Source organism: Sarcophilus harrisii, chromosome 1 (assembly GCF_902635505.1).
Source record: "Sarcophilus harrisii chromosome 1, mSarHar1.11, whole genome shotgun sequence".
Lineage (NCBI taxonomy): Eukaryota > Metazoa > Chordata > Mammalia > Dasyuromorphia > Dasyuridae > Sarcophilus > Sarcophilus harrisii.
In genome coordinates, this window is record NC_045426.1 from 3,057,103 (window position 1) to 3,072,730 (window position 15,628).

Genomic DNA, 15,628 nt, shown 5'->3' on the forward strand with positions numbered 1-15,628 from the left:
TCAAGATTTTAAATGGCAAAAGGGACTCTGTACATAATCCAAGAGGCAGTTTCTTGATCAGGGAGTGATGTGATCAGACCTGAAAGAGGGGAATATTAGCGGGGCAGCTCGAGGGAGGATGGACAGGAGGCAGGGAATCCATTAATTAAGAGGCCACACTATTAGCACTCTACCTGATGATATAAGAAGTCATGAGGAAGACCTATGTCGGTGGAGAGGAAGAGACAGACATTGTGGAACTGACTCGATACAGAGTGGAGACCTGAGTGACTGGAAATTTTTGTAAAGAGTTGGCAAAACCCTTGACCAAAAAACCAAACACACAGAAAAGTCTGGAAGACTGGGGGTGGGGGAAGACACTGAGAACAATCAGTGATATGGGGTCTAGACTCAGGTCTAGGAGAGGCTCTGGAGATCTCCCACTTCTCAAACTGGCCAATATGACAGATGTTGAAGGGGAGCTGGAACTCCAAGGCTGGGGGAGTTTGAACTGATCCAACAGAGCAGATTGAAGCTATGTCCATACTCTTTGACCCAGAAATACCACCACTAGGTCTCTGTCCCAAAGAGATTAAAGGAAAAGGACAAAAATATAGCACGTCCATTAGTGGTGGCCAAGAATTGAAACCTGACAGGATGCCCATTGATTGGGGGACGGATGAACAAGTTGTGGTCTATGATTGTGATGAAATACAGTTGTGCTATAAGCAATGAGGAGGAGGAGGCTTTCCGAAAAACCTGGAAAGACTTCCATGAACCGATGCAAAGTGAAATGAGCAGAACCGGGACACTAGTGTCCAAAGTAACAGTGATCCTGTCATGGACGATTAACTGAACAACCAAGCGATTTTGAGCAGTGCAACGATCTGGGACAATTCCGAAGGACTCAGGACGGAAAATGCCGTCTATCTCCAGAGGAAGAACTGATGGAGTCTGAACGCAGATTGGAGCAGGCTTTTCGATTTCTTTGTTTTCCTTGGGGTGGGTTTTGGTTTTGGTTTTGGGTTTGTCTACATTTTCTTTTGCAACATGGCCAATATGGAAATGTGTTTTGCACGACAATATATGTATCATCTGTGTCAAAGTGCTTGTCTTCTCAAAGAGAGGAAAAGGGAAGGTGGGAATTTGGAACTCAAAAATTAAAAAAGAATGTTAAAAATTGTTTTACATGTGATTGAGGAAAACAAAATAATCCCATTCTTTAAAAAAAAAAAAAGTATTTGGTACCAGAAGCCTACTATATGTGAATAAAGAACTAACAGTGAGACCTTATTAGGGAGTTCAGGGCACCCAAGTGGATTGTCTTTAAGTTAAGAAAGGAAAGAGAGAGTCCAGCTACATCCAAGCCATCAGGCCCAGATATATTACAGCTCCACATCCCGAAGGACCTGACAAATGCGACTGATTGCCAAGCCCTTGGCAATGATACCTGGAAAATGGTGGAAACAGTCTGAGCGCCACAATATCAGAGAGCAGGAAACGCCTGGTTTTCAAAAAAGGGAAAAGACCAGAATCTCTAGACTAGAGGCCTCGGAGCTTGACTCTGGGCTCTGGGAACAATGTAGGATGATCATTAATGAGAAGTTGTGAAGGTCTCAAAAGGAAAAACGTGATCACAAAAAGCTGCTCTGGTTTCATCCAAAACGGGCCGTGCCGACCCCTCCTCGGCTTTTTTGGCCACCATTACTAGACAAGTCAATCAGGGAGTGGACACCAAGCATTTAATAGTGCCCACTGTGTAGCAGGTACAAAGCTGGGTGCAAGGGGTACAAAGAAAGGCAAAACAGCCCCTATCCTCAAGGAGCAGGCGACGTGAAACAACTCTGTCAAGTTAGCAGGATGAAATGGAGCTCGGTGCTGAGGGGAAAGAATAAATATATGGGATTTAACTGGAGACTTATAGGAAGCCAGGAAGTACAGAAGGAGAATGCTGTAGCAGAAATGCAGAGGTGAGAGACAGGGAATCTTGGGTGAAGAAGAACCAGGAGATCAGGATGGCAGAGGAGGGGAAGTGTAAGCCAACTGCAGAGAGAAGTGGCCATTGGGAGCCACTGGAGTTTCCTGATTAGTGACACGGTCAAACCTGGCCTTTGGGGAGGACAATTCTGGCTGAAACGGAGGCTGAGTGGAGGAAAGCGGTGAGCAAGGAGACCCCAGAGGGAGAGAGACCAACCAGGGCAGTCCTAGTGTTCTTTAAGATAATGGGGGAAGAGGGTGGGGCATCCCATTATTCATGATCATTAGCCTTCATTATTCTCATCGGAATAATAGAGTGTTTTGGGGAGGGCAACTGGGCAACACTGAAAGACCTTGGCTCCATGCGCATGAGGACTGTTCTCCAAACCTGGAAAAGACTGGGGGAACAAAGATCCCAGATGGTGCTCCCAGGGCGTCCGACCAACCCCTCTGAGGTCTCGGAAGGAGCCCCGAGCCATGAACCCAAAGAGCCAGGAATCCCTCCCCAGGCTCTCCGACTGCCAAACCGACACAGTCCCAGAAGGGCGGCCATGCAGGGGAAGGATGATGAGCCTTGCTCTGTCGGGCACTGGAAGGCGGAGCCCAGTCCGGCTCAATATCCAGAAACAGCTTCTCCCAATTCAGGCTGTTCAAAGAAAGAATGGCTCTGCCCTCCTGGCACACTGAACACCCATGTGCGCCACCTGGAGAGGTCATCCTGGGGGATCCCTCGAGGGGGGGCTCTCAGGAGGTCTCTCCCAGTTCTCAGATCCTGTGATTCGCCATAGTTCCTCTGCGTACTCTCTGTCCACGTGGCTCACAAATCCAGGTGGGGCCAAGAAGCCCAAGCGGATGCTGGCACCGAGCCCGATGGACAAGGACCGGTGTCCCCGAGCCCAGCAATCCTGACTGAAGGTGTGACTTTGGAGCCGGCAGGACGGCCAGGGAGGGCTGGCAGAGGGCTCCATTCCAGTACAAAATCAAACAGGTCGTGCTGCTGACCTCTGCTAGAGAACTGGGTCTGCTCACCAGGGAGCCTTTGGGGCTTTGATTTATCTCAGTGAACGGGAATGAAAGGATGCAGAATGAACGCTCTGACTCAGGCTGCCCTATGCTGAGTCTACAAAAAGGGGGTGGGCTGAAGTGTTGGGAGACAAATCCCAAATTCCCAAATCTCATCTCGCACCAGCAGGAAAAAGGAGCGGCTCTGATAAATCCAGCTGCCACACGCCGGCTTTCCGGGTCTCCTGAAATACTCTAAGAGGAGACCCAAAGCTGGGCTTCTGCAGTAAATCACTTCCCTTTTCAAGTTTAATAAGCACAGCTGCAAGGCCCAGGCAGAAATACCCATGTGGCAAAGGCCCCACAGGGGATTGTGTGACCCCGATGGCTGAGAAGCTGTTTGCCCCATTCCTCTTAGAGGAAAGGTGGCTCCTGCCGCTGTTGACGGCGTCTCTATTTGGCGGCAACGGGACAGTGCCTCACGCCCTGCTTTCAGCTTTGGAGGAGCGGTCAGGAAGTTCTGGCCTCCCCAGCGCACTGACTGCACTCAGAGCATTCTCGGACCTGGGCAACAAAGGGTCCAAATACAAACCACTTGGCCAACAGAGAATCGCCTAAGGGCCCGTGGCAGACTGATGACGCTTCCAGGGTGTGGAGCTCCCTCCAAACACCCAGCAGTCCCTCGCCAGGGCCACAACGTCCATCGTTCTAGGAAAGGAACTTGGTCCAAACTGTTCCCTACGTTTTACACAGAAGCAACACGACCGCCTGGTTTGGGGGCAAATGTCTGCAAGGAGCATTCTAGGCTCCTGGCAGTGCCTCTGCTGAGCCCAGGAAGCTCTCCAAGCCCTCGGAGAAGTAGCTGCTGGGACCTCCTGACTTTCTGAACAGCTTAAAATCCCTTCTCCCTCGCCCAGGTCTAACCTTCTGTCTCTAACTGGGTTTAAGATTCATCAGCAAACAGAAAAGGCAAAAAGAAAGAGGCTGACATCGCAGCGGGAGAACTGAGAGGAGCCAGCTAAGAAAAGACTCCATTTTCTGACAGAATCACAACGGACGAATAGCTACTTCTGCACTGTACACAAGTGGCCCAGAAAACAGACTGACACCACCCCCCCCCAGCAGAAGCAAATCGGGATGGAAAACCTTCCCCAGCACCCTGGCCCGCCCAACCTTCCCCGGCACTGGCCTGCCCAATCTTCCCAAGCCGGCCAGCAGTCTTCCCCAGAGCAAGGGCTCCAGCACAGAGCATCTCTCACCCTGTCCCAAAAGAAGCCTCGGCCACAGGGTGGGACACCACAAACAAATCAGGAGAGCCAGGGTCGGCCTGCCACCAGACCCGGAGAAGGGGACTTTGGGGACTGAAGAACACTATGAAAGCCAAATGGACACCGGGATCCCGTTAAACTAAAAAGGTCACGTACAACACAACCAACCCGAACGACATTAAAGGGGAGACCAAAGCTGGGAATTGTCAGTGTTTCTGTAAAAGTTTCATTCTTAAAACATATAAAGAACTGTGGCAAATTTACAAGAATACAAGTCATTCCCCAACTGATAAATGAACGATTTTCAGATGGAGAAATTAAAGCCATCTCTAGTCATATGAAAAAATGCGCCAATCCCTCTTGCAGTGAAATGCACATTGTGACAACTCCGAGGTCCCACCTTCCGCCACCGACTGGCCAAGATGGCAGGGCCGATACTGGAGGGGATGTGGGAAAACTGGGCCACTGACATGCTGCTGGTGGGACTGCTGAGCATATCCCCCATCTGGAGAGAAGTCAGGAAATGTACTCGGAGTGATGGAGGGTGACGTCCCTCTGCCCACCAGCTACCCAAGTGTCGGCTCCAAGACTCAGCCAATGTGGACGCGTCCCCACCAGGCCAAGAAAATGGGTCCCAACAGGGCCCTTTTGTCGGCTCCTTGTGCCCTCCTCCGCCTGTGGGAGCTGCCCACTCCCCTGGGTTGCAAGTTCCAGGGATTCGCGCTCCTTGTGTAGCCGGCATTTATTGAGGGATCTCCAAGTCGCTCAATCAAGCTCCGATGTTCCAGGAGCTGGAAATAAAGGGGCAGCAGCTCAGGGATGCTCCGTGCTTTGGGGGGGGGGGCACCAAAGAAGCTGTTGCCCAGAGGATGGACGCGCATCCAAGGGGAGGGCTGCCTCTTTCACAGAGGAGAGCATGGGACAGCACAGGGGGCCTCCGGGCCAGCAAGCTCTGTGGGGGGCCCGGCCCAGGAAGGGAGGGAGGAGGGTCCTGGCAAGCAGCTGCAGGATGAGGCTGCCGTATGGCTTAGGGGCCCAGGGCCAGGCCACAGGGACACCGAGCCCCCAAAGCCGAGTCTCCTTCCTCACCCCCCACCACGTGGCCTTGTCACGGAGCACCTGTTTCTGAGATCACAGTGAGCCCCTCCTATGCACTTCCTGCACAGACAAGGGAGACCACGGCCAGCTGGGCAGTGAATTCCCAGAGGGGAGGGGGGCCCCCGGCTGGCCAGCCTTGAGGTCAGCCTGTTCGTGCCTGTGCCCAGCCTCTCCCCTTGCCTAGAGCCTCTCCCCTCACCCAGAGCCTCTGCCCCCCTCAGTCCTCAAGCTCCCCAGCATAGGCCTGCCTGCACAGCTGCCTGAGCCCCCGCCAGTAGTCCCTGCTTCCTCTGGTTCTTGTAAGCAGTAGGTGCTTAATAAATGACAGCTTCTCTAAGGGAGTCCCTCTGCCAGTGGCTGTCTCTGGCCATGGACCCCTCCCCCCCAGGGCCGCCCTTGTGCTCCTTTTCTCCAAGGAGCCGCGGCGGCAGCAGGGACAGCATTAGCGCACATGGACATGGTCACTTCACAGTCCTGGGGCCAGCTCCGTGACTGTACAGCTGGGGAAACTGAGGCTAGGAGAGCGGCCCAGGGGTCTTGGGCAGGAGTCGCGCTTCAGCCAGCCTGCTCCCAGGCCCACCCGGCCAGGAACCACTCGCCCCAGGATCATGGCAGACAACCAGAAGCAACGGTGCTGAAAAAGCGGGTCACTGTGGCAGAACCCGGAACACAGTGCGAGAGCCCTGTGGAGATGGAGGGGAGCACTTATTGAGCGCCTCCTGTGTGCGGCGCTACGCTTTCCCAAGAGAATCTGGTTCCTTCCACCTCTCAATAAATTACAGACTTAACTCACAACCACCCTGGGAGGTCAGGGATAGTAAGAGCTCCATTTTATAGCTGAGGAAACTGAGGCAGATCAAGGTCAAGTGTCTTGCCTATGCCAGCCACAGCTGGGTGGGGGCCTGAGAAGAAAGGTTCACTGGGGCTCCTGGGCCAGCCAGGGACCAGGGTGGCATGGGAAAAGGCCCCCGCCCATCCATCCTCTCCACAGCCCACACCTGTCAGGGTGACAGGGCCTGGGCCCCCAGCCGGCCGAGGTGCGGCCCTGTCTGGTCAGGACGCTCTTCCCTGGCTCCCACTCGGCTCGAGGCTCCTCAAGAACAGGCAGCTCAGAACAAACCCTCTGGGCCTGAGGACCCTGACCCAGACCTGCCCCTGAAGGCCCTCAGCTTCGCTGCACTGGGTTTTATAACGTGGGGCAGGTGGCATTGGAGCTGGAGTCGGGGTGCTCTAAGGGCACAAGTCATTCCCCAGTTGGCAAATGGTCAAACAACATAAACAAGAAGAAATTAAAACCAGTCAAAGTCCTGAACAAATGCTCCAAATCACTGCTGAGCAGAGAAATGCAAAACAAGACAACTCTGAGGTCCCACCTCCCACCTCTCAGATTGGCGAAAATCACAGGAAAAGGTAACGATGAATGTTGGAGGGGATGCGGGAAAACCGGGGCACTGATGCATTGTTGGTGGAGCTGTGAATGGATCCAGCCATTCTGGGGAGCAGTTGGGAACTAAGCCCAAAGGACTGTCACACTGTGCACCCCCTGATCCAGCCTGTGTCCCCAAGAGATAATAAAGGAGGGAAGGGACCCCCATGTGCAGAAGTGTTTGTGGCGGCAAGGAACCGGGAGCTGAATGGCTGCCCCTCAGCGGGAGAGCGGCTACATTATGGTACATGAAGGTTGTGGAATATTATTGTTCCCTAAGAAATAATGAAAAGGCTGGTTTTAGAGAAGCCCGGAAAGCCTTACGTGACATTGAGTGAAGTGAGGAAAAGATTTTACAGAAAAACAAGATTGTGGTGACCGACTATTATGGTGACGTGGCTCTTCTCTGTGATTCGGGCCAATCCCAATCAACTATAGGTGCAAACTATTGTCCACGTCCGAGAGAGCTTTGAGACTGAATTACTGCACATACTGTTTTCATCTTTTTTTCTTCTGGTTTTTTTCCTTGTGGTTTTTCCCTTTCCCCTATCTGTCCCTGTCTCTCTCTCTGTCTCTCTAAATCCCTCTGTCTCATTGTCTCCGACTCTCTCTGTGTGTTCCTGTCTCTGCCTCTCTATCTCCCTGTCTCATCTGTCCCTGTCTCTGTCTCTCCTTGTCTCTGTTTCTGTCTATATATCTCTCTGTCTCTATCTCCCTCTATCTCATCTTTCTCTCTCTGTCTTGTCTGTTTCTCTATGACCCTCTGTCTCAGTCCTTGTTTCTGTTTCTATCTCTCTCTCTATTTCCTTGTCTCATCTGTCTCTTTGTACTTGTCTCTGTTTCTGTCTCCTTCTATCTCATCTGTCTGTCTCTCTGTCTATATCTCCCTCTGTCTCAGTCTCTCTATCTCCCTCTCATATGTCTCTGTCTCTGCCTAACTCCATCTGTCTTGTCTATCTGTGTCTCTCTCTTTCTCTCTGTCTATCTCCCTCTCATCTGTCTGTTTGTGTCCATCTCCCTCTCATTTGTCTCTCTCTCTCTGTACTTGTCTCATCTGTCTCTTTGTACTTGTCTCTGTTTCTGTCTCCCTCTATCTCATCTGTCTGTGTCTCTCTGTCTATATCTCCCTCTGTCTCAGTCTCTCTATCTCCCTCTCATCTGTTTCTGTCTCTCTGTCTCTGCCTAACTCCCTCTGTCTCATCTGTCTCTCTCTCTTTTCTCTCTGTGTCTCTGTCTCTCTCCTCTCTGATCAGACTCTGGAGGGAAGGTTCCCCAGTTGATTCAGCCACCATGACAGCTTTGAGGAGATGGGCCGGGGAGGGAGAGACAACAGGTAGAAAGCTGCCGCATGGCGCGATCTCAAGTTGATGGGCCTGACTTAGAGTGACAGTTTTATGAGGGGCAAGAACGGAATGTCCACGGGAGAAGCTATGGAGGCAAGAACCAGAGGCCGAGCCTGGAGGCAGGATTCCAGCCTAGGTCTCCGGCACCTTCCCCCTCCCAGACTTCCTCTGGGCTCAGGCAGCCGCCACCCGGCTGGAAGGGCTTCCAGGGAAGTTCAGGACCAGACGAGGTAGGAGCCAAAAGGCCCATGGCAGCAGCAAACACTCAGCTGTCACGGGGGACACCTCCTTGGTCCAATGACCCATGACAAAAGCCCTTCCTGAAAATCCTTCTAAAAAGTGGCTGAACATTCTGGAGAGCAATTTGGAACTATGCCCAAAAAGTTATCAAACTGTGTATACCCTTTGATCCAGCAGTGTTTCTACTGGGTTTATACCCTAAAGAGATACTTAAAAAGGGAAAGGGACCTGTATGTGCCAAAATGTTTGTGGCGGCCCTTTTTGTAGTGGCCAGAAGCTGGAAAATGAATCTCCATCAATCGGAGAATGGTTGGGTAAATTGTGTATATGAATGTTATGGAATATTACTGTTCTGTAAGAAATGACCAGCAGGATGAATGCAGAGAAGCTTGGAGAGACTTACATGAACTGATGCTGAGCGAAATGAGCAGAACCAGAAGATCATTATATACCTCAACAACGATACTGAATGAGGATGGATTCTGATGGAAGTGGATTTCTTCAACAAAGAGAAGAGCTAACTCAGTTTCAGTTGATCAAGGATAGATAGAACAGCTACACCCAAAGAAAGAACACTGGGAAATGAATGTAAACTGTTTGCATTTTTTTTTCTTCCCGGGTTATTTTTACCTTCTAAATCCAATCCTCCCTGAGCAATAAGAGAACTGTTCGGTTCTACACACATATATTGTATCCAAGATCTACTGTAACATATTTAATATGTATAGGACTGCTTGTCATCTGGGGGAGGGGGTGGAGGGAGGGAGGGGAAAAATCGGAACAGAAGCGAGTGCAAGGGATAATGCTGTAAAAAATTACCCTGGCATGGGTTCTGGCAATAAAAAATTATTAAAAAAAAAAAGATATACCTAATAAAAAAAAAAGTGGCTGAAGTGTTACTACTAGGCTTATATCCCGAAGAGATCATAAAGAAGGGAAAGGGACCTGTATGTGCACAAATGTTTGTGGCAGCCCTGTTTGTAGGGGCTAGAAACTGGAAACTCAGTGGATGCCCATCAGCTGGAGAATGGCCGAATAAATTGTGGTATATGAATATTATGGAATATTATTGTTCTGTAAGAAATGACCAACAGGATGATTTCAGAAAGGCCTGGAGAGACTTACACAAACTGATGCTGAGTGAAACGAGCAGGACCAGGAGATCACTATATACTTCAACAACAATACTATATGATGACCAGTTCTGATGGACCTGGCCATCCTCAGCAACGAGATCAACCAAATCATTTCCAATGGAGCAGGAATGAATTGAACTAGCTATGCCCAGAGAAAGAACTCTGGGAGATGACTAAGAACCATTACATTGAATTCCCAATCCCCATATTTTTGCCCACCTGCATTTTTGATTTCCTTCACAAGCTAATTGTACAATATTTCAGAGTCTGATTCTTTTTGTACAGTAAAATAACGTTTTGGTCATCTATACTTATTGTGTATCTAATTTATATTTTAATATATTTAACATCTACTGGTCATCCTGCCATCTGGGAGAGGGGGTGGGGGGGAGGAGGGGAAAAATTGGAACAAGAGGTTTGGCAATTGTTAATGCTGTAAAGTTACCCATACATATAACCTGTAAATAAAAGGCTATTAAATAAAAAAAAGAAGAAAAAAAAAGTGACTGAGACTTTGCTGTCCGTGTGCTTAAATAGCCTCAAACCAAGCTAGGGAATGGATATTTTCATCCACAGAGGGGGTCCCTCTGCCTGACCTGGGACTCAGAGATCTCTGCTGGGAGACAGAGCCCAAGGCTCCTGCAGACGGAGCCGGAACCACCCTCACAGACCACGTGGCCCGAGCGGATGCCTGTCCAGAAAGGGCTGCACAAGTCAGGGAGGAGGGCACAGGTCCTCTGTAATCCGGGACGTTCTCTGATCTCTGGTCCCAGGCAATTTCTCCAAATAAATCCTTGATTTCTATCTTATTGTGTGCCTTTCTCCTCAAAGAGAAATTTCAGCTAACTGAAAATTTTATCAGCTGAGTCCTGGTTATTTGAAGTTGTAGAGGACCTAGACTAAAAAGGAACCCAGACAAATAAATCACATCAGTCAAGCAAGAGTACTCAAAAGCCAAGCGACTCCCAGCTAAAGTCACAATGCACCCACCATCGGGTCAAGGAAAATCTGTTCCATTTAACCTAGGAAGGAGGACATTCCTTCCTAGGCATTGTTTATCGTCAGCTTCGCCTTCAGGAGAGGAGGACCCCCACCCCCAGCCATATTACCAGGGGCGGCTCATCTGCAGACACCAGGCCAGAGCTGAAGGCTCCCCCACCCCGTAAAGATAACACATTCAAATCCTATTAGTCAGCAACTCCTTTCCTTAAGATGAATAAAGCTAAAAGGTCCTTTTCTTCAAGCACATTTGAAAGGGCAGTTTGAAGGCATCCAGAGGATCCTAACTAACCAAGCCACCCAGAAGGAGGGACCCGAGAGGGAGGTGGAGACAGGGACACCCCACGGGACGCAAAGGCGAGACCGTGAGTCCAACCGAGCTGCCAAGGCTTCCCACCAAGCCCAGGGAGGCTTCCAGGCAGGCAACGGCCATGGGTCTAGACAATAACTCCCTGGGAAAAGCAATGATCCCACGAGGTTTTCTTACACCAAATGACAACTGGGTGACTTGGGTATAGGTTTGTGCATCTCTTTGGTTTATTGGGGATATTCTTCAAGGCCCTCTTTAGAAAGGAGCGCCAGCTCACCGAAGGCTTACCTGTGTGCCAATGCCTGAGTATTCCATTTGAAAGCCTTTTCCTGTCTTTCCTGAGAAGGCCTTGAACTTCCACAGGGAAAGAGCAACCTCCCATCTGTCCCAGTCTTCTCGGCGATATTACTCACTGCGGCCTTGCCTTCCGGGAAGTCTCTCAGTTTGTTTTTGTCCGTTTCCAAGTGCATTTTGCCGAGAGGGTCAGAAGAGGCATTGGACAGGTTCTTCCACTTCTCTGCGGCCAAATCGCTGTGAGTGTCCGGGGAATTTTTGGAGGAAAGGGTGTCAGATAGAATATGGCCAGGAGACAAGCTGAAGGGCTTCACGTGACCTTCATCCCTATTCTGTGCCGCGCTCAGGCCCGATGACCGTCTCAGGAAGCGTTTTCTGAGGGGGTCCTGAGAAAGTGACCAACAAAACCCAGTCAGTGCTTTCATCCAGATCTCTTTACAACAACAGTGGGTTTCAGCAGAACTGAAATCTCTTTTTTTCAATTGCTATTGGGCAAGAGGGAGGAATGGGGACCAACCATCCTCCAATACCTGGTTCTCTCTGCGTCACCCGAGGTAACAACTGGCAGCTAAGGCATTAAAAACGCTCACCAGCCGCTGCCATCTCGGAACCACAAGTCGCTCTTCGGCACCTCCCAAGTGCCAGGAACCGCACTTGGCGTTCGAGACAGGAAGAGTGCCCCAACTAAAAATGGCTCCGGAGAGGACAGCAGGGACTAACTGGCTCAACAGGCACCTGGACAAGGAGCTGCGACGTTCCTGAAACTGGTTCTTGTTCTTGTCCTCTTGATGGATAAGGAAAGGGAAGGGAGCGGTTGGGACTGAACATTTTAAAACAGAATGGGACTTAAAAAAGTAACGGCTGCCTCGCCTTTGTCCGAGAACATGAGTACCCCCCAAGGCAGCCTCCTCTACCCGACGAGAGCCCCTGTTGTTGGTGTTTCCCTTTCGTTTCTGCTCAACACTCTGCTCAAGCCCATGCAAACTCTTCACCGGGCCAAGCTCTGTCCTCCAGGGCTGACAGAACAAGCGGAATCCCATTTCCACAAAAGGCCCTTGAAAAGCTTGAAGAGAGCATTCCCACCCCAACAATCCTCCTCTCTCTTACCCGGTCCCCGACCCTGAGGGTCCCATCCTAACCACCCTCCTCTGACCTTTTTCCTGCTTTCTCAACATCTTTTCTAAAATGAGCCGCCCAGGACTGAACACAAGCTGGCCCTGCTGGTGCCAGCCTAGAGCCTGTTAACGTAGCCAACACGTGGCCTTCGCAATCGCTATGGAGCCTGTGGTCCATGGAAACCCCCTCTCTTTTGTAAGCAAACCCTGGTCTTGACATTTCTCAGCCATCTCTTTGCACTTGGAAGTTGTTTGTTGAGCCAAGTGCTGGACTTGTTATCTCTCTTTACGAAGTTTCCTGTTCTTGGGCTTGGCTCCAAATTCGGAGCCCCCAAAGGTCACTCTCCCCCACCACACCCAGACAACAGTGATAAACACGAAACAGGGCAGAGCCGGCCGAGATCCTGGACCGAGGCCCGTCCCCGGCCAGCTTGTCTGCACTGACCGGCCCCCACCCACATCCCCTCTGCTTGTGTCCCCGCGCTGGCCGCCCCCTGCACCCCGAGAAGGCCTCCCCTCTGTCACTGCGGTAACCCTGGCCATGTGGCGAATGAAGCCGGGCAGCAAGGACTCACCCCAGCTCTCTGCCCTCCATCCCCCGGCCTTTTCCCCACCTGTTGCCCCGAACCCGGGATCTTGTCCCCCCCCCCCTTCAGCCCCCAGACCCAGGGTCCGACTCCCCAAGGTTAAGTGGCTGAAACGTCAGCCCCGCCCAGGATGGGGACCAAGACCTCACTGAGCATGTCTGCCTTCCCGGCCAATCCCAGCCCTTCTTCGTACACAGGGCAGCCTGGCCTCCTGCTCCTTGCACCTGTGTCCCCTTCTGCTACAGGCCGGAGAGGGAGCCTGGCCTCCCCCCGAGCCACCCAGGCCGGCAGGAGGAGTGGGGAGCGGGGAACAAAGGGGTGCGGGGGAGGGGGCACCAGAACAGCCTCCAGAAAAAACATCCATCCTCTCAATTTGTCCATCCCTCCCTCATCCCATCACCATTGGCTAGAAAACAGCTGTAAGCTTCTTGGCCAGCTTTTTCCCTGCTGTGCCTGTCTGCCCTCGGTAACCTCAGAAGGAGGCGCCCATCAGGAAGAGCCCAGGGATGCCCAACCCCCATCAAACATGGAGGAGGGGTGAGGATGTGCCGAGGCCGGGGAGCCGCCATTACAGAGACCCCCCGGGGGCTGAAACCTCCCCTGGGCTGCCCTGAGACGGGTCTCTGCTGGGGGGCCGCCAGGGGTTTGGGAATCCTGCCTCCCTGAGATCGTCTGTTGCTTCCCTTAGGGACAGCCCCAGGAGATCGCCTCATCTGCCACAAAGCTTCCTAAATTCCAGAAACAAACCCCACTAATTAGCCGGTCCTTGCCCCTGATCCAAACAAGGGCCTCCCTCAGGGAGCTTTAAACGCGTGGCCCCACAGAGAGCAAAGATCTGACCCCAACTTCTTGGGCCGGAGTGCAGCCCTTCGGCCACTGGTCCCTCGGCCTCCCCGGGTCAGCTGCCAAACAGCTGCTCCCCGCATCCTCCCATGGGAAATCTGCTGCAACGCTGGGAACCGCAGCCCGCCCCCAACCAGTGCCAGGTGCTCCTGGCCCGGGCTGACCTCCGCCCTGATGGTGGCTCAGCCTCCCACAGCCGGACATCCCCTCCCCTGCCTGCCAGCCCCTCTCAGACACTTACAAAGGCCCATGTTCCCCTGGAGGCCTGCAGCCGCCCACCTCACAGTGCACCCCCTTTCTCTCATTCCAAGCAAAAACTCAGGCCTGTCCCGTGGTCCAACCCTTCTCAAAACACATTACAGCTTGTCAGGTTCCCTCTGAAGAATGGGGCTTTTAGGGGGAGAGACAGTAAGGACTGACTTCTGCTGCCTCCTTGAACCTGGGCCCAGCCTCTCTGAATCCCTGCATGATCTCCCTCAATCTGGGCGTGGCCTCCCTCAATCTGGGTGCAATCTCCCTGAATCTGGGTGCAATCTCCCTGAATCTAGGTGCAGCCTCCCTGAATCTAGGTGTAGCCTCCCTGAATCCAGATATGGCCTCCCTGAATCTGGGTGCGGCCTCCCTGAATCTGGGTGTAGCCTCCCTGAATCTAGGTGCAATCTCCCTGAATCTGGCCGTGGCCTCCCTGAATCTGGGTGCAATCTCCCTGAATCTGGGTGCAATCTCTCTGAATCCGGGCATGGCCTCCCTGAATCTAGGTGCAGCCTCCCTGAATCAGGGCATGGCCTGCTTGAATCTGGGTGCAATCTCCCTGAATCTGGGTGTAGCCTCCCTGAATCTGGGTGCAATCTCCCTGAATCTGGGTGCAGCCTCCCTGAATCTGGGTGCAGCCTCCCTGAATCTGGGTGCAATCTCCCTGAATCTGGGCCCAGCCTCTCTGAATCCGGGCGTGATCTCCCTCAATCTGGGCGTGGCCTCCCTGAATCTGGGTGCAATCTCCCTGAATCTAGGTGCAATCTCCCTGAATCTGGGTGCAGCCTCCCTGAATCTGGGTGCAATCTCCCTGAATCTGGGTGCAGCCTCCCTGAATCTGGGTGCAGCCTCCCTGAATCTGGGTGCAGCCTCCCTGAATCTGGGTGCAATTTCCCTGAATCTGGGCCCAGCCTCTCTGAATCTGGGCATGGCCTCTCTGAATCTGGGTGCAATCTCCCTGAATCTAGGTGCAGCCTCCCTGAATCCGGGTATGGCCTCCCTGAATCTGGCTGTGGCCTCCCTGAATCTAGGTGTAGCCTCCCTGAATCTAGGTGCAATCTCCCCGAATCTGGCCGTGGCCTCCCTGAATCTGGGTGCAATCTCCCTGAATCTAGGTGCAGCCTCCCTGAATCTGGGTGCAATCTCCCTGTATCTAGGTGCAATCTCCCTGAATCTGGGTGCAGCCTCCCAGAATCCAGGCATGGCCTCCCTGAATCTGGGTGCAATCTCCCTGAATCTGGGTGCAATCTCTCTGAATCCGGGCATGACCTCCCTGAATCTAGGTGCAGCCTCCTGAATCGGGCAATCTCCCTGAATCTGGTACAGCCTCCCTGAATCTGGGTGCAATCTCCCTGAATCTGGGTCAGCCTTCCTGAATTTGGGTCAATCTCCTGAATCTGGGCCCAGCCTCTCTGAATCGGGGCGTGATCTCCCCTAATCCATGGCCTCTGAATCTTTAACTCCCTAATCGGTGGCCTCCCTAATCTGGGGCCTCCCTGAATCAGTGCAACTCCCTGAATCTAGGTAATCCCCTGAATTGGCGTGGCCTCCTGAATCTGGTGCACCTTCCCTGGAATCTAAGGTACGCCTCCTGAATCTGGTGCAATTCCCCAACGGGGCAGCCTCCTGAATCTGGGGACCTCCCTGGGAATCTTTTTTAAAGCCTCCCTGAATCGGTACCCCGAATCTGGGTGCAATTCCCGAACTGGGTCAACTTCTGAACGGCTGGCCTCCCGAATCTGGTGCAATCTCCCTGAAT

General features: G+C 52.3%; 1 protein-coding gene across 3 annotated transcripts in view; it reads right to left on the bottom strand.

Annotated features, from left to right (window-relative positions):
* The window catches only part of MINDY4 (MINDY lysine 48 deubiquitinase 4), a 97,247-nt gene that overhangs the window by 69,396 nt on the left and 12,223 nt on the right, over positions 1 to 15,628 (bottom strand). For all 3 annotated transcript variants that reach the window (XM_031951628.1, XM_031951621.1, XM_031951633.1), the window contains one exon: positions 11,067 to 11,458. In XM_031951628.1, coding sequence (XP_031807488.1) covers positions 11,067 to 11,458 — 392 coding nt within the window. The remainder of the gene's footprint in view (positions 1 to 11,066; positions 11,459 to 15,628) is intronic.